This window comes from Cavia porcellus, unplaced genomic scaffold (assembly GCF_034190915.1).
Source record: "Cavia porcellus strain 051 isolate PalLab524CR breed Dunkin Hartley unplaced genomic scaffold, mCavPor4.1 scaffold_21, whole genome shotgun sequence".
Taxonomy (NCBI): domain Eukaryota; kingdom Metazoa; phylum Chordata; class Mammalia; order Rodentia; family Caviidae; genus Cavia; species Cavia porcellus.
Genome location: NW_026947504.1, coordinates 59,957,445 through 59,980,891, shown reverse-complemented (window position 1 = coordinate 59,980,891; position 23,447 = coordinate 59,957,445). Strand labels below are relative to the sequence as shown.

General features: G+C 43.1%; 1 protein-coding gene across 2 annotated transcripts; it reads right to left on the bottom strand.

Annotated features, from left to right (window-relative positions):
* Nucleotides 1-427: 427 nt before the first annotated feature.
* On the bottom strand, nucleotides 428-23,356 carry Serp2 (stress associated endoplasmic reticulum protein family member 2). Of its 2 annotated transcripts, none has more exons than XM_063232749.1 (3): nucleotides 23,185-23,295; nucleotides 18,163-18,235; nucleotides 428-862 (listed from the first exon to the last, which is right to left on the bottom strand). In XM_063232749.1, exons 1-3 carry the CDS (start codon nucleotides 23,266-23,268, stop codon nucleotides 822-824), a joined length of 198 nt encoding a protein of 65 aa, XP_063088819.1. In that variant the 5' UTR covers nucleotides 23,269-23,295; the 3' UTR covers nucleotides 428-821. The 2 variants fall into 2 exon arrangements, with proteins under 2 accessions (XP_063088819.1, XP_063088818.1); XM_063232748.1 differs by lacking the exon at nucleotides 428-862 and adding an exon at nucleotides 6,705-7,536 and having other exon boundaries at nucleotides 23,185-23,356.
* Between the last annotated feature and the right edge of the window lie 91 nt (nucleotides 23,357-23,447).

The window sequence follows — 23,447 nt, the reverse complement described above, 5'->3', positions numbered from 1 at the left end:
TGATGCAAGGCTCCTGCTCCAGACTTTGAGTCAGCCCCCCACTGGGCTTTCACCGAGAGGCCTAAGACGCCTGTTCTGTGTATCCTCTGAGGATCACAGAAGGGATTACAGACAATCACACCTTAACATACACTGTAGGTAACTTTTCTGGACTGAAAAAAAAAAAGGAAAAAGAGATAGAGCAAGACAAAAATATATTTTAACAAAGAAAAGGACGAGTCATATATGTGGAAACCCAAGGTCACCCAAGGTCTCCCAGAGCCTCATTAAATCAGAAAAGTCTCCGGATCCCCATCTGAGGATTTTTTTTTTTTTTTTTCTGTTTTCCCTTTGCATAAAAATCAGTTCTCCTACCTGTCCTCATCCCCTTTGGACTATTCTGCTTTTTTCTTCCCTCTTGCTTTCTTCTGGTAACTCACACATGGTATAAGCTTGAACGAAGACATTTATTTGTAAAACCAATTTCTGACAGAGGAAAGATTGTATCAGTAGATAGCAAACCAGCGGTCATTCAGAGGGCCACATGCACACATTAGTGAAACTCAAGGAGGGAACCAGAGCGTTGCTGCAGATGACCCGCCTGGCTAATGATCCGGCCAGCAGAAAAGCAGACTGTCCTTTCTGCTTGGGGACGCAGATGCACTGAGATGTCCTGTCAGAAGGCAATCTGATCTGACTTCCTCGATGAAGTCATCAGGAACAATTCGGAGACCCTCCTTCGTCTTCTGTATGACTGTTTGCTTCCCACAGGTATCTGCAGAGGCCCTCTGTGATCTTCCACCCTCCAGCGGGAGGGCGCAGAGTCAGGTGCGCGGGCCTTCTCACATCCCCATCCTTATACTCTGAATGATCTGAAAGATAGCTGCAAGTGGAAAGCAAAACAGAAACTCAGACACCAGACAGCACCCAGCAGCTCCCCACTTCTGCTGACCCCTGGGCCTCTGGCATGCTGGCTCACAGCTGATTAGATATTTCCTAACAAGGAGTTGAGTTAACAAGGGGTCAGTGAGCTTCTTTCAAAAGGCAGCCTGGCTCTGTCTGCTGATAGATACCTCAGGGATTTATAGATAACTCCTGCTAATTCCACCAGGAGTTAAGGCCAGAAATCCCTGAGGCCCAGAGTGGAGAACTGGTTCCCCCCACCCCCCATTCTTCCTGGCTTCTGAGGAGAGGGATGTGGGCTTTCGTGCAGAAACTGCACTCATTAAACAGGTCAGTGACTCGGTCTTTTCAAAATAGCCATGACCTGTAAAATGACCAGCTCTGAGCGGGAAGAAAGGCCAGGTGCTGGGAGTAGCTGCCCAAAGCTGGCCCTCTGGCTGCCCATGACCTCTGTGCATGCGTACCTTCAGCTGCCTGGAACTCTTTGAAAGGCAGTTCTCTCTCATTCAGATCAAAGCTGATTCATGCAGGGTTCAATTTTTACAAGCAGGCTGGAGCTGGCCGTGTGTGTGTGTGTGTGTGTGTGTGTGTGTGTGTGTGTACTGAAGCCCTTGGAAAATTTCTGAATTCCCACTTATTTTGAGAGATCTGATTCGGTAATTCCCAGCTTGGTCCTAGCTACTGGATTTCAAATGAGCCCCACTTTATGTCCTTCCCCAGTGATGAATGGTAGTCACTGATGATGAAGACAGTAAGGAAAAGCAACCTCTATGTAGCTGAATGTTTATTATTATGGTTGTTATATGATACGTTGTTCCATATCATCTTAATCACATATAAAAACAGAATACTGAAATCTAGGAGTCTTAACTTCTCTAGCTCATAAAGTCATCCTAGGATGTATCCAGGAATGCAGTTTGCCTAAGAGAGAGCAAAACAGGGCCTTCCACGACCCCGAGGACCTGCCTGGCATGAACATTAGTGGACAGATGCAGGCTGAATATTCCTTATCTGCCATTTTGAGTTTTAAAGGGGGTTTGAAATATTTGCATATATACAATGAGATGTCTTGGGAACGGAACCCAAATCGAAACATGAAATTCATTTATGTTTCATATACACTTTATGAACAGCCTAAAGGCAATTTTACAAAATGTTTTTATAATTTTGGGCACAAATCAACACTTCGTCCTACTGAACTTGCCATACCATTGCTCAAAAACTTTCAGATTTTAGAATATTTCAGATTTTGGAGTTTTGGATTACGGCTGTTCAACCTGTACTATATGCCAGGAACTGAGCTTCAGAAATACAGAGAAAAACAGCACAGAGAATTCTGGGGACTCGTTCATGGATGGCTGGATTTCAAGGATAAAGTACTAATGCTTTCTGGAGGAGGAGGCTTTGTTCTTCATTTTGTAAAGAAACACAGCTCGCAGGGTCACTACTTTCCTAAACTGGAGATACCAAATGGGACAGAATGCTGACATTCGGTGTCTATATCACAGTGAAAACACAACAGGTAATATGCTGTTGTAGTCCTGTTACGAAGGATGCAGGGTGTTTGACGCCAGAGTGGCTTCAGCGGGCTGTGCTTCTGGCTCTTGCTTCTGCATCTTGGCATCTTTCTGCCTCCTGGTTCTTATCTCTGGTCACATCTCTGTTGTTACCACACCCTACAGGGGACCCTCCTCTGTTACTCTGTTGCTGTACATGAAGTTTTAACAGAAACCATTAGAATGTATATGTGAATTCCATGTGACTGCTGAGGGACTTCTGTGAAGATAAGTGAAAGAGTTCAACAACTCGTGATATTTGATGCTGGCTGTGTTTGAGGTTTTCTTGGCTAATGTTGGGTTCCTGTGTGTGCCTTGATAAAAAGCTGCTAGATGAGAAACTACACTAACCAAAACTTGGAAGCTGGCAGAACTATCTGATATTTCTGTCCTCCCTACCAAGACTGACAGGCAGGAAAGACTAAATAAACATTTTGTATTCTGACTCAACAGAAATACCAGGATGCAGTTGGTAAATTCAGTAGCACCAAGAAAAAAACCTACCTCTCAGATTTTGTTCTGGGGATCAGGGAACCATCCTCATCTTGACAGACCAGATGACTTTAGAGAGGAATGTCAGGGTCAGATGGCACTGGATGGAATCATAACTACTAAACAGCTGTGCGACTGGACAAATAATTTAACCTCTTTGCAGTTGTTTTCTCCTCTGTAAAATGAGGATGATGGTCTTTGCAGGACTGTCACAGGGGTTAACAGTATGATGCACATGAAGCACCCTCTCCCCCGAAGATTCAGTGCATGGTAACAGCTACAGCTATTACTAGAGATCCCTTACCTGAAATGCCTGGGACTGACTAGGAGTGTTTCAGATTTCAAATTTTTTTTTGGATTCTGGAATGTTTGGTAGATGATGGTATCCAAGCCTAACCATGGAATTCATTTATGTTTCATTTTCCCATTTAAACACATAACCTGAACGTAATTTTATGCAATATTTTTAGTGCACCTACATTTTGACTTGATCCACTCATAATATGAGACAAAGTGTGAAATTTTCCACTTGTGACATGCAAAAGTTTTTGGATTTTCAACTTTCAGGTTTTTGGTTTAGAGATACTCTACCTGTATTACCATTAGGACAATGACATGGCTACTCCACCGTGTGTAAGCAGCCTTCGTAATACCTGCCATAATTCTGAGCCCCACTTTCTTATCTGTAAGGTAACTATCTTCAAATAAGTACTTCAGAGCATTCCAAGGAATACATGTGATGGCACATGTAAAAGACGTGACCGAGACAGATGGTCAAAAATGTTAGCTTTTTCTCAATCTTGTCCTTAGATAAGAAATGACCAATAGGATATAGGTCAATGAACAGGAAACTGCCTGGCCTTATTTCATACACTACATTAAGTTAATGCATGACTCTAAAGAGTAATAAAGCCACTCAGTTCTCTTTAAGAAACTGCTGTGAATCTATCTGAAGAATCTTAGACAAAACCTGCATGTCTCAGAGTGACAGCATGCTTCTTTGAGTCTGCTTTAGACACTAAAGATCATTCCTAATCCTAACTGCATCTATGAATTAATGTGCAAAACTCCCATGTTTAATGGTGGCCCTTTAAAACCAACCCCCCACCCTGAGAAATTATTTTGAATAAAATCTATTTTAAGTTCACATCTAAGGACACAGACAAGCTGGATGCATTGGCACATGCTTGTGATTCCAGCTACTCGTGAGGCTCAGGTAGAGGGATCAGAAGTTCAAGGCCAGCATGGTTGGCTCGAAGAGATCATATCAAAATAAAATTTAACAAACAAGGCTGGAGGGTGGACAGGGCATCTGCCTAGCACATGCAAGGCTCAGTATTTAGTCCCAAGCACTAAAGAGAGAGGACTAAGAAAGAGGGAAGAGGCCACAGAGAGACGAGCCTGTTAATTACTCTCTTCTCAGCTGTTTCAATGTCTTTAAGAAGTCTTCCACACTTTATGCCAATTATATTAATTGTAATTCTGTATGCCTACAGAATAACCTTCTAAATGCTGACTTGCTGAAGTGGTGAACAGGAAAAGAGCCAACAGTGAGTTCAAACAGCCAAAGGAAGTAGAAAGTCTAGACCTGACGTTTTAATAACTTAACAGGGAGACAATGAAATGAGGAAAACAGCCAAGCAGGCCGCAGGAGAGGAGCTGAGAGCCGAGGAGACAGGAGGGGGAGGAATGCCAGGCAAGGGAGGGACACCTGGCATTCCAGGTCAGAGGAGCAGGCAGGGGCGGGTCACACAGAGGGTCAGGAGAGGCTGAGAGCAGAAGCTGTACCTGTGCCCCTGCGTTTAGGGTCACAGCTCTACAGTTTTGCACCTCCTCCTTCTAACCCAGTCCTCGGGAGGCCAGCATCACCCTTTCCAGTGCAGACAGACTGGAACTACCTGTGCAGCTCCACATCCTCTATCGGCTGGTGTTCTCTCCTCTTTACAGCCATTTTTTTCTGAAGAGGATTCATTTTTACTTACTAAATATCAACCAAGTACAGAATGTATGGCAGTACTCTATACACCAGATAGTAAGACACATCACCACCATTTCTCAAAGGCTGGCGTACTTATTCCTTACTTTGTATTTCCACTTGTCTCTCATATTACAGCTTCCGATCTCTTTACTTCGTTGAAACACATTTTGCTAAAGTTATGAATGACCTGTACATTACTCGTGCAGCAGGCATTGTTCAGCCTCCTCTCACCTTGCTCCCTCTCCACCACCACTAAGTGCTGCCCTGGAAACCCGCCCATAGCTTCGGATGCCACAGCCTTCTGATCCAATGAGCTCCTCTTTGGCACTGTCCTCTGAGCTACTTTAATGGGTCATTTTCCTCCATCTATCATTGGACTTGATGTTCGTCCATGAGCATCACTAGCTTCATTCTCTTTTTTACCTGCTTCTTTCTCCCAAGGTGACTCATCTTGGTCCACAAGTGTTGATGGTCAACCAGCTGCTGACCCACAAATGTGTATCTCCAACTGTGCCTTGACATCTCCAGCTGTGACCCTCGACATACAACTTCTGACCCAGTTGCTATTTCCACTTGGGTGGCTCCAAAGCACGTCAAACTCAACAGGTTCTTCTCATGATCTCTCTTGGCTGCCAGAATTAGTGTCATTATCCTTTATCTTGCGTGGAAACTCAAAATGCTAGAGGCATCCCTGACAACTGATGACTAAAACCGGGGCCTTTACTTAAGAATCTTGGGATTATGTGCTCCTCTTTCCAGGCCTCCAGATACCACCGTAGTTGGAGTTCACATCATCTTTCCTTTGACCACTGCAATGACCTTCAACTGACTGTCTTATTCTCCAGGCCTTTTTATTATGATAGAGCTAGACTCACCCTTTAAACAAGAGCAAGTAGAATGGTGTCATCCTCTGTTTTAACCATACAGAAGTTTTCTACTGCCCAGTTTTCAACAGCACCTATCTGACCTGAAAATGATGATGCCCTGCAGACGTATTTCACACGGCTCTTTCAAAACTCCCTGGTCTGGCTACAGGGCGTTTAACAGGTGCCATTCTTTCTGAAATATTTCTTCCTCAAGGTCCAGTTTCCTTAATAACTCAAAAGTTATTTCTTCAGAAAATCCTTTGATCCCTTGGGGTAGTGGTTCTCAAGCCTAAGCAAGTGTGTGTTGCAATCTCTCGGGGACACACTAAACACAGATGCAGGCTTCCACACCCCAAAATTTCTAATCAGTGGGCTGGTTGCGGGAGACTGACAATTTTTGCTTCTAAGAAGTTCAGGACGGTTGATGAGCATGCTGGTCTGGAGACAGCCCTTTGAGGACCAGTCCTGCACCTTCTATGCCTTTATAGACCTACATGCATTTCTGTCAAACTCTTTCATGATGACATTCCACATGGTTTAGTGTAATTGCTTGACTAACTCATCTTTCTTTTCCAATAGACCATAAACTTCAGGATAGCAAGGACCATTGTATGGCATGAAGTAGATCCTTTAACCATCTAGTAAATGGATAGAAGTGAATAATTGCAAGGATCACAGAGGAAAACACAGTTTTAAAACCTCAACTTACTACTGTGCAAACCCAAAGAGCCTTTAGATCCAAATGTTTCAAGAGCTCAGTTCCCAAAGAAGTCAGATCATGACATGACCCCTAAAATCCTGAGACTGTGTCATCTCAATCCACTCTTACCCTGGGGAATGACCACCCTAGCTACTAGGACATGCCAGGAAGACACAGGCTGATGACAAGTGGATCCTACTGTCAGAATCTGGGACTCATCCAGACAATAGGAGGCTTCATAAAACATGTTTATTAAAAATAGTTGATGAAGGGGGCTGGAGATTTAGCTCAGCGGCATAAGCACCTGCCTTGCAAGCAGGCAGCATGAGTTTGATCCCTGGTACCAATAAAAAAAAATATTTGATGATAAGAGAAATCAGGGAAGCTGTTGAGAAAAGAGGTTAGGACAGTCCAGAGAGCTAGCCTTTATAAGGACAACATAACCTTGGACATTAAACTTTATTTTTCACTTAGACAAATGAAAGAGATGAAAGCAAAAAGGAATGGGTCCCTGAGAGAGGAGCAGAAAGGTTAGAAGACAGGAGACTGTAAAAGCAGAGCACTAAGCTCACTGAAAGATCAGCACAAAAAGGTGAAAGGCAAGACAATTTTCTGGTAGTATTCCTTGGTAGCCCCTCCAGTGAAGGAGAAAAGGGAATGGAAAGAGATGCCAGAAGGGAGGACAGAAAGGTGCCATTAAAATGCAGGTATTATTAGCAAAGCAGGTGATGCCGTCTACCCACATTAGAATAGCAGAAGCTTCCTTTCCAGGAAGGGACTCTGCAGTGTCAGCTGCTCCTGCACAGGGCAGAAGGTGGTGCGTAACCCAGGAGGCTGCAGGTCATCTTGAGGCAGCTGATGGCCGATGAGATGTCTCCTTCAGACTGTCCACCCGGATCCTGAAGAGGAAGCTCCAAGGCAGATGAGTGGCCTCCATCTTTCCTCCAGGGTGGTTCAGTTCCTCCAGCACCCCACTTGCCCGTCTCAGAGGGTGACTCCAAGTGTCAAATTTCAAGAATGTTCTGGTAGTCTCCAAGAAAGGCCAGTGCTTATGTGGTCAACCTGCAAACATGGCACAATTCAAGTCTGTCCTGGAATGGTGTCCAGAAAGAAATGAAAGGAGTAGAGACACTGATGACCTGACCAAGGAAAAGCCTATGTCTGGAGCAAAGCTCTTTCCGTCTGGGAGCGGGCAGGCTCACAACGGCACATATCTGTCTGGCAGAGGAAAATGGGAAATGTTTAACAGGAACTCTTTTCAATACATAGTCATCTGCTAGAGGCCTAAAGTCAGTGGAAAATAGTACTTTTAGGAAAATAAGAGAGAGGCAATGTGGGGTAATAGAAAGCAGATGGGATTTAGAGTTTCAAAAAGCTAGCTTTGGATTTCAGCTCTCACTTTTTAGCTATGGGATGCTGACTGATTTTCTCCATGAGTCTCAGTTTTATGGTCTGGAAAGATGAGTATAATAGCCTGTGTAGGGACTGTGTGACTAGAAGAGAAAATATTCTGGAATAACAGTAAGGAAGCCTCTAAGAAATGGCAGTCAAAATAACATCTTCCTCCCCCTTGGAGGCTAGTTTAAAAGGAGTTTTTTCTAGAACTAGAGAAGATGTTTCAGCTGTCCCTGCAATGACATACCTGACGCGGTGGTTACAAAGCCCATATGTATCAGTCTAAGTGGTGCTGATTTGGGCTCAGGCAAGTTCCTCAAAACCTCACAGATACACTCCCCCACTACTGGTTTTCTCACCATCACAAAATAAATTCACACACGCACACACACACACACACACACACAGGCAAATGGAAGTGTTACCTCCCCTTTCTCAGAAGCATTCAGAATCTTGGTCAGAACCTTGCCAAGTAGGCAGAGCGGTAGGAAGGCAGTGTGAGGACAGGCCATACACAGAACTACAGTAAGCTCAGCATTTATAAACCGTCAGCACAGCCCCATGAGGACTGTCTAGGCGATCCCCAGGATTAATGCTCATGAGAGTCCTAGGTGTCAGGAAGCAGTATCATCCTCCTGAGAACAGAAGACCTGGAGCTTAGAGTACATAAAAGTTACACGCACAGCCCTGATCGAGACTGAGGACTGGAGTCGCAGCTCTTTAGAAATGATGTTAACTCCTTCTTATGATATGTAGACACGCTCATTTGGTGATTTTCAACCAAACACCCCTAACTATAGGCCTTCTTCCAACTTGTGTCCCTGGAAGATTTCAGGGAGCAGCAAGCAGTTCACTAAAAGTACGTTCCATAGCTGTTACAAAGGTTCTAGTCAGGGTTTTCAACCTCAGGCTCAAAGACAGGTCACCACAAACTGGTGAACACACAAGGGCCCCACCAGGAGTGAGGCTCAGCGGGCATTCTGAGGAGTGGCTCTTTGACCTCCCATGTGTCCCTGACACATGCATGACTTGTCTTTTCCCTCCTCCAGGTCATCTTTAACAAAAGCAATCAGTGGTAGGGAGGGTAAGGACTGTGGCCCTGACAGAAATGGGGAGGTTTCTAGTGCATTCACAGAGGGAGGGAACTGGGTCACCAGGCACATGACGCTGGGCCCGTGGGAGACGTTTAGGGCCTGCCAAGAAGATCTCAGAGAATCACTTCTTTACATCTATTCTGAAAAGCCTATCCTGGAAAAAAAAAAAAGATCTGCCTGCGACACGATCTCCTCTCCCCTACCCCCACCCCTTCAGGCACAGTCCCCAGAGAGCACAGGAGGAGCACATGGTCTGTTAATTTACAGACATAAGGAACATCCCCGCCCAGAAGAGATCGGGCTGATCAGGATAGAAGGCTTTGTGGAAAGGCCTCAGCTCCACAGAGACAAGAGGACAGACTTCATTCCCTTTTTGAACGACAAAGAGGGTCCAGATAGGTGCTGCCTTTTGAGGATGAGAAAGTCAGAATATCCCCACAACATAGGGAGACACACCTTACACACACAAACACAGAAATATACACATACCCAGCCACACACATATACAAACACAGAAACCTACAAAGCGTACACAAACACACTGAGACACATGAACACATAGCAAAACACGGCACACACAGAAATGCATGCACAGCCCACTTCAGCCACTACAGCTGCTCTTTCATTTGTTTCTGAGATTTGAACATTCTTCAGTTTTAAAATGAAAAAAAAGGCTGAAAAAACCACTCATCTAGGCTTCTTAAAAACCATTCTTTTCTGATTTAAAAAGTACACGCAATGAAAATTAGCACAGTATAGAAAATTATGAAGAAAATAACAGCCGCTGGTTAATCCTATCCCCCTTAGTGGGTCCCCTTTAATAGGGAAGCCTGAATACCCAGGCTTAAGGAGCCACTAAAATTTTCATACTCTCAAATTAAGAAATGAATTGCAGGGTTAGCCAAAGAACAGAAATAAAAACGAAATTAGGGTACTATGCATGGCGGGGAAACAGCCCACGGAGGAACTGAGGCATGGCTGGTGTTTAAGATGTTTCCTTGGAGAATCAAAGGATGACAGAAATTATATGGTGGCTCCCTTGATCCCAGTGGAAACTATAAATGAGGCATAAACATAGAGTGGGGTCCTGCCATTCCACAAAGACAGTGTCTCTGACTGCTGCTCCCTGTCAAGGTAGAGTATCACAGCACGCACGCGCTGACTGTAAACAAGAAAATTGGCTGAATAGTGCATTAAGAAAAAGACCCACTTTCATCAAGTCCAGGAGTAATTCTGGTCAAAGAGGAAATCTGAAAGCACTGAAGAGTGAACATATGTAGGTAAGGGATAGCAAAGGTGAGGATGTAGACCTGTAAACCATAGTGTGTTAATGGGCAAACATGATCCTTGCTGTGATGAGAGAATCCTTCTCCGTACGGCTCTTACAGCTGAACGCCAAAGGGAAAGGAAAAAACCCCAGGCGCTGGGGCACAAACAGCAATGACAAGGTTCATTAATAGTCTGCGGAAGGGAAACATATCAAGTCGGCAAGTGTCTTGGAAAGATAGCAGTTGGCATATCTATGCGACAGTATCTTTGCGGGGAACAGTCTCAGACGGACATTCCATGTCACGCTTGTCTCTGAGTCTCAAGATAAGAACAAGCACTCTTCAGAAGCTATCGAGCTGTTTTCCAGAGAGGGTGGCTCTTGAAACCTGGAACAGAGAGCCAGAGTGCACTGCCTATCTGGAAAGAGGCCCCACTGCCTGCAGAACAGAACCTAAGGCTTTCTCCCCTTATGTTAGGGATCAAACCCAGGAATACTCTGCCATGGAGCTACACTTTTTAAATTTTTATTTTGAGACAAGATCTCACTAAATTTCCCAAGCTGGCCTTGCACTTGCAATCCTCCTGCCTCCTGAGTAGCTGGGATGATAAGTATGTACTAACACACTCGGGAAATGCTTTTATAAAAAGAGGAGCAAAAGAGGGCAATGTGTCCTAAGGGGGAACTTAAATTTCTTGGATTTCAATGTAGATCTAGATCCCAGGAGATCAAATAGAGACCAATCCAGCCAGTTCAACAGGCTCAAGTAAAACAAAATCCCAGACTAAGAGCTACGTATTTGACTGGAAAATAGTTTTAGTTTCCAAACAATCTACACAGTATTAATATAAACAAAGCTCGTTACCAAACAAGATAAGGACTTGAAATGTCTTGCTTGGACAATGCCATATCTCAAAAGAATACACTGTTCCCTCTGTTTTATAGCTCACAAAAAGTTTGTACAAAACAGGGTGTGTTAGGGTTGCTTTAAGGAAATGCAAGTGACATTTTATTTTTGATGTTCAACTTAAAGCATAAACTGTTATTCTCTGATTTTGGTCTTCATGTGGGTGCTTCTTTCTCTGTGTGGGGAAGATAATGATGCTTTATCACCTGGGGAAGCAGCATTATCTCGAGAACTGCTCTCACTTGCCCCTGCAGTGGAGAGGCAGGCCTACTGCTGCCTGATAGACCAAGACTGATGTAAGGATCATCAGTTAGATGGACAGGCTGGGAGAAGGAAGCACAAATAAATGCAAATCTAAGTATCCCATGGCACAAGTGACAGTCCTGCGGGGCCACCATTCTCCAGGAGGGCTAAGACAACAGAATATCTGTGGCTGGAGGTTTTAAGCTTGCTGTGGTCAGGACTTAGATTCCTAGACTCAGCGTCTGCATGATCTTTGAAGGACTTCTTAATCTCCATTTTCTTGACAAGAAAATCAATACTGAGAGAATAAACAACTTGTTCAAATTTACTTAGCTAACAAACAGCAAATCCAAGTTTTGGACTCACATCTGGCAGATTCTAAGTCTCTTTCCCGCTGGGGCCTTGATCTCCTTATCAGCCAGTTTTCAAAGTCCCTTGGCTAAGAGATCTTTTACAGCCATAGAGTAGCGTAGAAACCCACTCCCTTGGAGGAGGGTGCATTTAGATAACCTTACCAGAGTCCTTCATGGGGGTAATTATTAGCGGTTACAATCAAACATTTAAGCAAGAATCAAGGCAGGCCTGGCTAGACTCCAGGAGCTTGGAGCCTGGGGAAGCCACAGGAGGTCTCTCACTTCCGCCTGATTTCTCAGGCAGGGCTGGCATTTTCTGGGGGTTTGCATCGGGGTGATGGGGGCCTGGACTCTGTCTCTCGTTCTCCTCCCAATTCTGTTTCCTTCCTTTTCATAACCTTGTGCGCTTGTCAGCACTGCCGGAATGAAAGCTACGGGCAGGGAAGAGTGAAGGCCACAGGAAAGAAGCGAGAAGCAGTGGCCAGGAGGGCACTGACATGTGAGACTCCGAAATACGGGGACCTAGAGCCTTTTAAAAGGTTCGTCTGTTTTCCTCTGTAAAATGGAGTAAGGTGACCACTAAGTGAGCATATACTTCAGTGCCAAGTTAGCTTTCTATCAGCCCCAGTTCTTTCCTGGAATATAGCTAGAAAACACAGATAAAATGAGCATTTCTTACTACTCCCCTGACCTGAATATTTACTTAGCCTACCTGTACTATTTCTGAAAAGAACACTTTACTCAAGCAGTCACCAATTAGAAAAATGGGTTAATAGAGTAGGAAAGCAATTAGACTTTCACGAGATTCAGATCAGTGATCAACATCTTCATTTCATCTGAGAAGACTTTGCCTTTTATCTAGACGTATGCACGAAAACACATAAAGTACAGGTAACTAACCACATGGGTTCAAAGAAGGCAACAGGACATCCAAGGTTTCACGGGAACTTGGCAAAATGGAACTAAGCCTGGCATGTGGTAGATCCTGCTCAAATGAGGACAAGCAAACCGAAAGGGGTGAAAGAGGTCCCTGCAGAGACACGAAAATCCTGCAAGAAGCTGGAGAGCGTTTTGTGGGAGAGAAGCAGGCAAGAACAGGGTTTCATGCTCGTGTGCACACTCCAGATGGCTGGCGCGGTGTGGAGGGAGGGGAGCACTCCCATTCAGGGCTACAGCGCTCCCAGTGCCACGAACTTTCAGTCTCCCAGCACCTACAGCGAAGGCACATTACCTAAAGCACAGGAACCAGTACAGGAAGGAACCGAGGAAGTCTCATTCTTTGAAATGTAGAGAAAACATAGGTAGAAGCTTTCGGCCTGCCTGGGCCTCTAAAGAAAGGGAGAAAATCCAGAGGGAAAGAGGCCCTGCAAAGCGAATTGTGGCTAATTCCAGAGAGGTGGCTACAAAGATGATCTAACAGAGCTCTTGTGTTTTCCATGACATGTCCTGTTTAGAAAAGGATGAGTACAAAGATAGAAGGAAGGGCACAGAACCAGGGACAAGCTGGGAAGAGTGACACGTTTCTGTGAGGACAGCGCCCAACTTGAGCCAAGCTTGGAAAAAAAAAAAACAAAAACAAAACCCCAAACTGAAGTTGGTTTAAAAAGTGAAAAAAAAGTGGTGGTGGGTTATTTTTAGTTAAGATTTGAAAAGGGATGAGGGCCGTCACTTAGGGATCTTGGTAGCATGTTAAGAAGTGAAAGTAAGGGGACTCAACCACCCTTTGTGCCTCGCTTCTCTGATAAACCAAAATAGTTTTTAACTAAAAAGACTTTTTTTTAAAGCACTGAAAAATATAAGCAACGGAAAAGTTGGGAATCTCAGTGATAGTTGGGGATCCCAAAGCACCTGGCTGGCAAGCATGAAGCCCTGGTAAGAGGTCTGATCCCTAAAAAATAAAAATGAAACACTGGACATCCAGGGAGGAGGTGTGGTGTAGTAAGTGGTTTGTCCTTTTAGCTACTTCAATCCAAATCTCCAGGCACTACAAGGCTCACATTTCAGAGTTCTGGGCAAGCCTAAAATGGACCTAGTACTCCAGACTCCTGGGTACTAGTATAGAGAGGGGGAGTCCAGAAAGCTATTTCTGGCAAATGTTCTAATTTACCCAAGAAGGAAAGAAGCAATTCCTACCGTATGGACCACTAAGTCTGGCAAAACTGCAGGCCACATATAACTTAGAGAAGGTTCCTAAATCCTTTGCAAAGGAAAAGATGAACTCTGAAAACTGTCAGGGATGTGTGCAAAAGAGGTCACACTGCAAGTCTCTTGGTTTTTTGCCATACATGCTACTTAAGGAGGTGACGGGGGAACGTTATATACAGCAACTAAGTATTTTGAATCCAAAAAGAAACAAGCATTGGCTCTGTCTCTATTAGTTCCTGGGTAACTGGGATGTGTGATCCTAGGGTTAAGGGGTTCCCATAATTGGACTTCATACATTTTTTTTGTTGCTGTTTTTGAGAAAAAAAATCCACCAGTTTGAAACTTTTGAAATATGTACAGTATTTCTTTTTAAAGATACCCTATCAGGTATTCAAATATTACATGGCTACAAATGAATTGTTTCTACTTGCATGTACTTTTTCCCACATTTTTAGCATGTTTTGTTTTTGAGTCACTTTCACAAGGTTCTACAGATTTTTTTTTGTACTGGGAATCGAACTCACAGCCTCGCACTTGCTAAACCCCAACCCTGTTCTACAGATTTTTAAAAAATAAATTGCGCACTGTTATCCTCAAAGTAGTTGTTCAGATTACAAGATACAGACATTAAAAAATGATCAAACAATTGAACAATGAAAGCACGAACTGTTCTTTTTGATGAACTAACAGAGACTAGTAGTATAATTATCTATCTTGTGTATGTATATAATCTCTTTTTTCCTTCCCACTATCTCAGTCATTCTTTCCTTTTGAGCAGTTTCTTTCCCTTTCATTTTCACAATACCTATTGTACATTTTGGATATTATTGACTCTTTCAGTTTTTTACACTAGGAAGACAATACGATATTTACACATGTGAGTCTGATTTATTTCACTTATGAGTGTAGTCTCAAGTTGCATCCATTTACCTATAAAATGAGCTTTCAGATACGCTTGCACCCAGTGCCCTACTGAAAGCCTCTGTTCTTCTCCTTCATGGTGTTTCCTCTGCTATGTTATCCTGCGTGTCTGGCTGAGTTTAATTCAAAACTCAGCTCAAACAGCACCTCTTCTAGGAAGCTTTCTCTTTGGCTCCTGGGTGATGGGAAGTCACTTATCCACACCGGCCAACTGCTCTGTGCACTCGGGGGTCACTATAACAGTATTCATCCTGTGCAGCACCTCACAGCTCATGTTCTGCCTCCCCTAGGACCTGCAAGCTCCTGAAAGGGTTTGCATCTCCACAATCCAGCACAGCCACCAGCTGCACAGCGATCTTCAAGACACGGTAATTGAGTCACTTAGAGATTCAAAGTGAAATGTGAAGAAGGCTGTCTCATTGTGCAGCGCAATTCTCTTAAGCCTCTACTTTTCACCACTGACCAGCTACAACATAGTTAAAAAACTACAAAGGTGGTAGATAAGGGCAATTAGATAAAACGCTCAAAGTTCAAGATCTATCTACAGACTTGTCATAAATTCTAAAAACAGATAACTTTTTTATGTGAGTTGATTTGCTTGATTTTCTTGTAGCATGCTAAAAAAACAAAAACAAAAACAAAAAACAAAAAACCAAGTTGGTTTGTTTTGTTTTTGGGTGAAAAAAACCCAGAAACAGATCATCAGAGGCAACAGATGAATATGTAGGTACTGATGGAAATACTGTATCAATGAACCATATTCCCTGAAGTTTTGTCCAATACTTTGAACTATGCACTGCCAGGGACAGATAATATATTGAGTATATCAAGTATATTATCATGATTTAACATTATCTTACTGACCATATTGCATTGTATAGTGTAATATCAGTAAGCCATTTATCATGTATACTTCTCTGTTTCCAAACTTTACAGACACTGGAAAGATAAAGGATAATCAATTAAAATCTTTTAACAAGAGTAATCATGAAGCTTTATATGAAGGTCTCAAAAAAAAAATTAACCAGCTATCCACAGAGTAGGAGATATCTGACTTTATCCATCCAGTCACCCACCCACCCACTCATCCATCATTCATTCAGACTGAGCACTCACTATGTGCCACAGATTGTGTTAAGATCTACAGAGTTAGTGAAAAACAAACCCAGCTCCTCTGCACATACTTAGGGGAGAAAAGGATAATAAGACAATGAAATAATTTCAAACGCTGATAGAGGCATGAGTAACACAGAACATCGCGTGAGGGGACAGAGGAGGCATCAGGAAAGGGGCTACACGGATGCATCTTTGAGACTTGTAGGGATTTTATCTGAAGAGGGCCTGGTAGCTTATGACGCCATCTTAACAAGCACTGAAAGGTTCCTGACCTAGTATACATTACTGTACGATTATGGCGGGTGGTCTAATGGGGTGGAAGGCCAAAGCAGGAGTGCTTACCACTTCCTGGTTCTTCTTCAGCACTAATTGCAACTCCCTTCCTGTTTACACGCACAGAGAATTCCAATCGGTTCCTCACATGTCATCAGCATCCACCCCATGTGCCATTTCTGATCAGAGGTCATATAACCCTCTGCCTCCCTGTATCCGGTCGAAGGAGACAGCCCAACCGCCATGGGCTGTGTGTTCCTTTCTGTGTCTTCAACGCAATAAACCTGTTCATTTTGTACTTTTTGCTTCTCTATTGTGCCAGAATACTGTAACAAGCGCTAACTGTAGCAACCGGGTCACATTAGCTGGAGCAGAACAGTGAAATCAAGGGTGGTGACAATCCTAACTGCCTCTGTGGAAGGCACCCTCTTCTAGTCCGCCTTGTGCAGGCCATCTTCCTGCCAGGGTTATCGTTTAAGAGAGTCATCAAGTGTATCCAGGAGAGGGGTTTCTAGAGAGGGGTTTCCACCTACAGAGGCAGTGTTGAGACCCAGGGAAGTCTAGTTTGCTGCAGGAACTATCAGCCAGACAACTTTAAAATACTATAACTCAAGATCCAAGATATTTAGCAGAGAATGACTCCATTTCGTGCTTTCCAGGAGTCCAAACCTGAGCTGCTGAGAAGACAGTACGGTATGGTTCAAAACAAGGAAGCTGTTCCTCGTGGAATCAGGGTTACACAGAAATGGAATGGGCTTTTTTAAAAGAAGCATCCCATTCCTAGAAGTAGTCAGAGACTGGGTAGACATCTGTTAAAAATAGTGATTACGGGATTACTACATTGTGCAAAAGACTTGCTTCAAGGACTTATCTTTGGGAATGAGATGGAGCTTTCTATCTCTGAGCAGATGAATTTCTCATCTTGGAACATCAAATCCTCTTTAAAACATCTGAACCACAAACAGTAACGCTGGGTACGTCAGCTTCCTTTCTTAAGAGCTTTCTTAAGAGTTTTCTTGGAAAAGTGATGTCTTAAAGATCAAAGAAAAGTGAACCTTCATTAGTAATGGGGTTATCACTGGGGCAGAAAGATGTCTTGATACAAGGCCTGAGCCAGTTTAGGAATATGTGGACTTCTACCTTCCCTGGCTTTATTAACAGTGAGATGATGGAAGATCCCTTGGATTCCTGCACTTAGAAGTAACCTCCACTTACCAGGACAGTATCACAGAGACTCAAGTACGAGGACCAGGAAGCATGTCAAGGTTTCCGCTAACAAGCATCTAACTAGGAACACTGTGTGATCTTTTTATTTCCGTTGTGAAAGTGTGTAGACGTGTTTTCATGTATACAAGTACAGCTCTCTGAAGTTGGTACCTTATAGTATCAGGTAACCCATATCTCAGGGCTCAGGTCAAAGGCTCAGTTTTGTCAAGGAACTCTGTAGAACTACCCTGTAAGGCCTAAGGCCTCTCCCTCCCTCTGGAATGTGGGTTTATCTTGAGCAGACAAGTGCTCTACTTTTTGTTGTAAATATTTCTTTTTTTTTTTTTTTTCCTGTCTTTTTGAGACAGGGTTTCACTATGTAGTTCAGGCTGGCCTTGAACTCACTTTGCAGCCCAGGCTGGCCTCGAACTCTCTGGGATCCTCTGCCTTAGCTTCCCCAGTGCTGGGATTACAGGTCTGCACCACCACACCTGACATAAGGTTAGGTCTTTTAAGGTTATGTCCACGCTGAATGCCTTACCTGAACTCTGTAGAATGTATACATAATCAGTTTCACTGCTCAATGTAATAATTCTATCTCATCCATATTTGAAATAAAAACTAAATACAAACCTACTAATATTAAAGCTTAATGCAGTGATTAACTTGAATCCCAGGCTGGTATATTTTTTATTTACTTTATAAATAAAACATGGATTTTGAAGAACAGTAGAAAGCATGATAGATAAATTCAGTGAAATACTATACCTGAGCCACACACAACAAAAACAAATAGTGCCAACAGCCATGGTCCTACAGGGTATTTTTCTTCTTGTGGTCTCTAAAAGGAAAAGAGAAAAAGCAAGATTAGATTCATTGAGTCAGTAAACATTATTATTGGGAATTGGGCTGGGTGCTACTATGAATGAGATAAACTTGGCCTCAATTCTTAGTGGACAAATACAAACGTATAAAGTCAATTACAGAGAATTAAAGATAAGTTTAAGAAAATTAATCAACAACTCTTTTAATACCCCTGTAATTTACTGGACTTTGTAGTCTGAAATATTCTTGGGTATGTGAGTATGAATACATACACTAATACAGTGATTTTGGAGACACAATGGTCTTGATGGTTGCTTCCCTTGTTGGAAGCATCCCAAGCCATGCACTTCACCAGGCGGTAGACATCTATTGTCTTCAGCACTCACGACTCATGCAAGGCAAGAATTATCTTTATTTCTACTGTGTAGTTGAGAAACTAGGGTTCCAAATTGGTTATCCTGAGTAAGAGCTGGGAATTCAATCCATTGCTGAGCATTTGGCACCGCTAGAGTCATCCTCTCATTCCCACATCTCTGCACTCCAAGCAGGATCAGGGACACATTTTCTCAGCTCCACCTATGTATCAGTTATTTGTAAAGTCAGTGCAGCAGAAATGTTGGAACAAAAGAAGCACCTCAGCAACTGCGAAGGGATGAGAGCAGCAGTACCCTGCAGTGAAGCGCTAGGCTCTGAACAGCACGCATTTTGGAGAGGCTGATGCACATTCTGCAGGGGGGGATGCAGCCCTAGGGGCCCATGCTCTTCTCAGATCAAGAGCTCCGGGTAAAAAGAGCATCTCTCCACAACACTTCTAGGTCCACGGGCAGGTAGTCTTTCAAAGCCACTCCATCAACGGAGCAACACAGTTTCTGAAGAGGCATCAGGAAAAGCAGTGATTTATCAAATAAAGAAAGAGAGTTTACTTCTTCATTAGCTTGAGCAAAAGATAGGTTGTAGTTAACCTAAGAATTCTCTCCCTCTCTTTCTCTGTCTGTCACATACACCCTTCATACCACATTTCCCACAGAAAAATATCATATATTTACAAACGTTTAGTTGTAATAGAAATCATAAAGTCCAATTTCATATTTCAATTAAATGTCACTGACATTTTAAAACGTATAAAATATGGGCTAAAACTGAGTTAACGTTTATATGAATTAAAAAAAAAAAGAGCAATACTGTTATTGGGGACACAATTTTCTGAAATGTTCAACAAGTTTTAGTAAAATTTTTGACAAAAAAGATGTAATTGTCCTTTGATTTCCACTAATTTATAAAATGGAATTAAGCTCATAGAATGAAAAAGCGGATTTTCATTTTAAGAACAATCCATGTTTTGTTTTGTTTTTGGTAGCACTGAAGATTGAACCCAAGGCCTTGCCTGTGTTAGGCAAGCACTCCACCACAGCACTGCGTCCCCAGCTCAGCTCCTCGTGTTACCATAGATAAGCGACAGTTTGGTAGTTCTCAGCTCACCTGCATATTCCTAGACAGCCTGACCTTTTTTTTTTTAACCTCAGATAAGTTCACTCACCATTTGCATGGTCCTGTAAGTTTTCTTGACAGCATTTATTATCGTTTATAGCCCTACATTTACTTTTGTATGTGTTTGTCTTCTCTCCATTAGACTCGAGGGCCCAAAAGGGAAGAAACTGCTTCTTTTTTAGATACCAATGGATAACAAACATTGGCACAAAACTTAACTTCTCATTACAGAATGAATAAATGTGCAATGCAAATTTCGTCAAATACAACTTCTTGGGTCAAGTAAAGTCTGGGTTTAGATAAGGTATTACTATCTTTTAATTAATATTTCCTAGTTGGTAGTAGGGTTATCTTTGCATTTCTCTTACTAGACAGGTATCAAGTGTCAGGGTAGGGACTCTGACTAAGGATTAAAGCCATTCACTCTTCTGTCCTTGACAGGCTTTGTCTACCATCATGTATACTCTGGCAAGTCATACTGGGAGGTGTAACAGACTGCTGTTCTTGACCAGACAGGAACAAAATCAGTCTTCAGTAACTTCGATGAGGTCAAGTTCAGATTAAGGTACTAAATAAAGTTACCCCACTCCACCCTCTTCTACAACTTTTCTAACAATTTATCAGAGTTGTCCAGAAATCAGTTTTGTTGCCATCTTACCACTCGTGCTGCATAAAAAAATTAATTCTAGCACTATTTTCAGCAAGCCGACACCTGAATTCGGGAGCCCATAAATCAGTCTTTACGCTAGCACAGTTTCCAAGTGGAGTCCTTCATTTTTTATTGGTAGAAAAGTAGAATTACCAGCAGGTGGAATTCGGAACAAATAACACAGAAACTTTTTTGAAGAGATTCTCTACTGGACTTTCAGGGCTCATAAATACTTAGCTGATCACAGTATCAACACATTCATTTTTTAATTTTCCTGTACTAGGGATATGAACTCAGGAGTACTCTTAACACAGTTAGCTCTACCTCTTTATTCTTATATAATTTAATATTTTATTTTATTTGAGATGAGATCTTGCCAGCTTTCCCAGGATGGCCTTGCACTTGCAATCATACTGCCTTAGACTGCCAAGGTGGATATTTCTTTTTTTAGAGCTTTGGGTTACTGGTTTTTTGGAGGGGAGGAGTGTGCAGTACAATCCCATTGAGACAGTTCATATAAACCTAACTGTGTTGCTTGAAAGGGTAAGGACAAACAATAGCAATTCTGCAAATGACAAGGTTCACTTAGAACCTTAGGCTCCAAAATATCAGGAGATGGTTTTCCCTATGATAAGATACCAGCTGGGTAACTCAGAATTCTGGGATTCAAATGTCTTTTTCACTATGGAGGGTGCACTACTTCCAAATCACAAAATGATTATTCCATTTCTTTGTTCTTAATGTGCTATTCGGGAGAAAAATACTAACTCCAAAGCTGTTAGCTAACAATGAACCACTGAGGCATTAAAGGAGAAGTTGATTTCTGAACAAGTAATCTGAATTTTCAGCTGAAATCTGTAAATACCTTCCCATTTACTGAATTTCATTCTGGGTAAATTGTCTTTTCCAAGTTACTTCTATCAAAGTATAATAATATTTGACTTGTAATTGGGAAAATGAGATTCAGAATTTATAGTTTCTTTTTGAAAGGGAATTTCATTTTTCTTATTGGCTCTGGACTCATTTAAAATAAAGTTAACCAAAAGCTCCTTTAACCAATTGAAAATGAACATGTATTGTGGCTTTGTTGGGAAACCTTTCATTACAAATTTAGCTGTAACATTTAAAAACCCTCACTGGCGCCAGTGACTTATGGTGGGACCACCCTGTGTTATAGCAGATCCTATTAAATGTAATCATCCTATACATTAAATATAATTTAAATGTAGGTCTGAAATTTGAGTTGAGTTGAATTGCAGACGACCAGATATTTATAAATGTTTTCTCAATTTTCCTGCTTTCTTTTCTCATTTTGTGGCCAATAATTTTTGATTTAGGGCCAAAACATTTTCAAATAGTCTGTGAAAAGCTAGACGTGGCAGACAATGAGGCTACACAGGGTACAATGGCCTGGCAAATTAGGTCTTATTTAGTTGTTACTTTTGCAGACAAATTAATTTGTCAACTGAGAACAGTTAACAACTGAATTCTGATTCCTTAGTTCATTAGAAAGAGCTGCATATTTTCACTGTGTCAGCAAGTAAGTTTGATTCTTTCCGAAGCAAGAATTGATATCTTGGGAATATAAATCTTGTGCCTTTAACATCAATTAAACATTGCTTTTCAAAATGAGTTCAGGCAGCAACTTTTTCTGACTAAACAAATAGGGGAAATGTAAATCTACATAAATAATTGTTCCAATTCAGTGTCACATTGGCATTTTGCTGCCCTAATTACAACTAAATGGTCTATTTCTAAATGAAGGAATTTTAAGGATTAAACTTAGAACTATGTATAAAACTCGTGAGTTTAATCCAAAAGTTTCTACGCCATGAATACAGTTTAGTCTTACAAGAATCTCAGTGTGATGACTGCAGATCCAGTTCTTTACTCAGTTAATCAAACTAACATAATTTCTTTGGCTAAAACGAATGCCTCATCAAATCTGCCAGCTTTTCAGCCTAACCTGGAGCTTCAGCTGGACTTCTAGCTAACTGTACAGACTAATACATTCCAGGCGCCTTTGCTCAGAGATTTGGAGACCAATTCTGCTCAGCAACCCAACAGCCTCAGGTTTCTCTGTGTTCAAAGTCGCAGGGCTGGCACTGTCTGTGAAGACGATGCGCTTAAAAAAAGAAATCCATGTTCATAAATTTAATCCCACTTATAAAGTTCTAATCTGGGGACATAAAACATATACTGGTCTCTAAAATTATACCATCACTTTGAGCCTCATTTCAGTGAGTATTCATGAGCAATGCTGTACTTAAAACTTTAGCCTAACGTTGAAGGGAGTCCTCAGAAAACAGAAAAAGGAAGAAAGAGGGAAATGTGGATCAGAATCTCACTCCGCACCGTACTTTTTCAACACACACCAATCCACAGAGGCTGGGAAGAAAACACTTCCAAGGTGTGCGTAAGGCCAGGGACAGAGTTCAGGAGAGAAGGGTGATAAGTGGCTTCCATTTCCTCTCATTGATCATCCACCGTTCTAACGCCCACCGGGTTCCGCCCCAGCGCACACGCAGTTGGTTTAACGGTCCCTCGGGGATGTGACTTTCCGTGTCTCTGGAGGACACCGATCTAACTCTCCCGTGAAGCGCCCCCATCCTCCAAGGAGGCCCAGGCAGCCCCTCCCAGGGGAGCCCCGGCCAACCAGCACCCACCCCGCCCACCAGGGCGGCAGAGCTGCGCCCCCAGCCCCGCCCGGCCGGCCGGCCCGCAGCGAGCCCCCTCCCCGCGGGGCCCGAGGCCGCGCCCCGCCGCCCGCTCGCCCCGCCCCGCCCGGCCGGTCCTGCCCGGTCGCGGCCGGCGCCGCCCCCTCTTACCAGGGTTTTGGCTACGTTTCCCCGCTGGGTGATGTTCTTGCTGTGCTTCTCGTTGGCCATCCGGATCCGCTGTTTGGCCACCATGGCTTGGGCTCTCTGAGCGGCTCTGGATCCCGCCTGCAAGGACCCCCCCGTTAGCGCCGCCCGAGGCCCCCAAGCCCGCCCGGGCGCTGCGGTGGCCAGGCGAGCCCCGCGCCCCGCGCCCCGCGCTCCGAGCCCCGGCGAGCCGGCTCCAGAGAGAGGCCGGCGCCGGACGGAAGTAA

Excerpts from the sequence above, each read along its gene's own strand:
- Serp2 (XM_063232749.1), bottom strand. The coding sequence starts at position 23,268 with ATGGTGGCCAAACAGCGGATCCGGATGGCCAACGAGAAGCACAGCAAG. Across the intron at positions 18,236-23,184 it reads GAAACGTAGCCAAAACCCTG|AGACCACAAGAAGAAAAATA; the intron begins GTAAGAGGGGGC and ends TTTTCCTTTTAG. Across the intron at positions 863-18,162 it reads TTTTGTTGTGTGTGGCTCAG|CTATCTTTCAGATCATTCAG; the intron begins GTATAGTATTTC and ends TTCCACTTGCAG.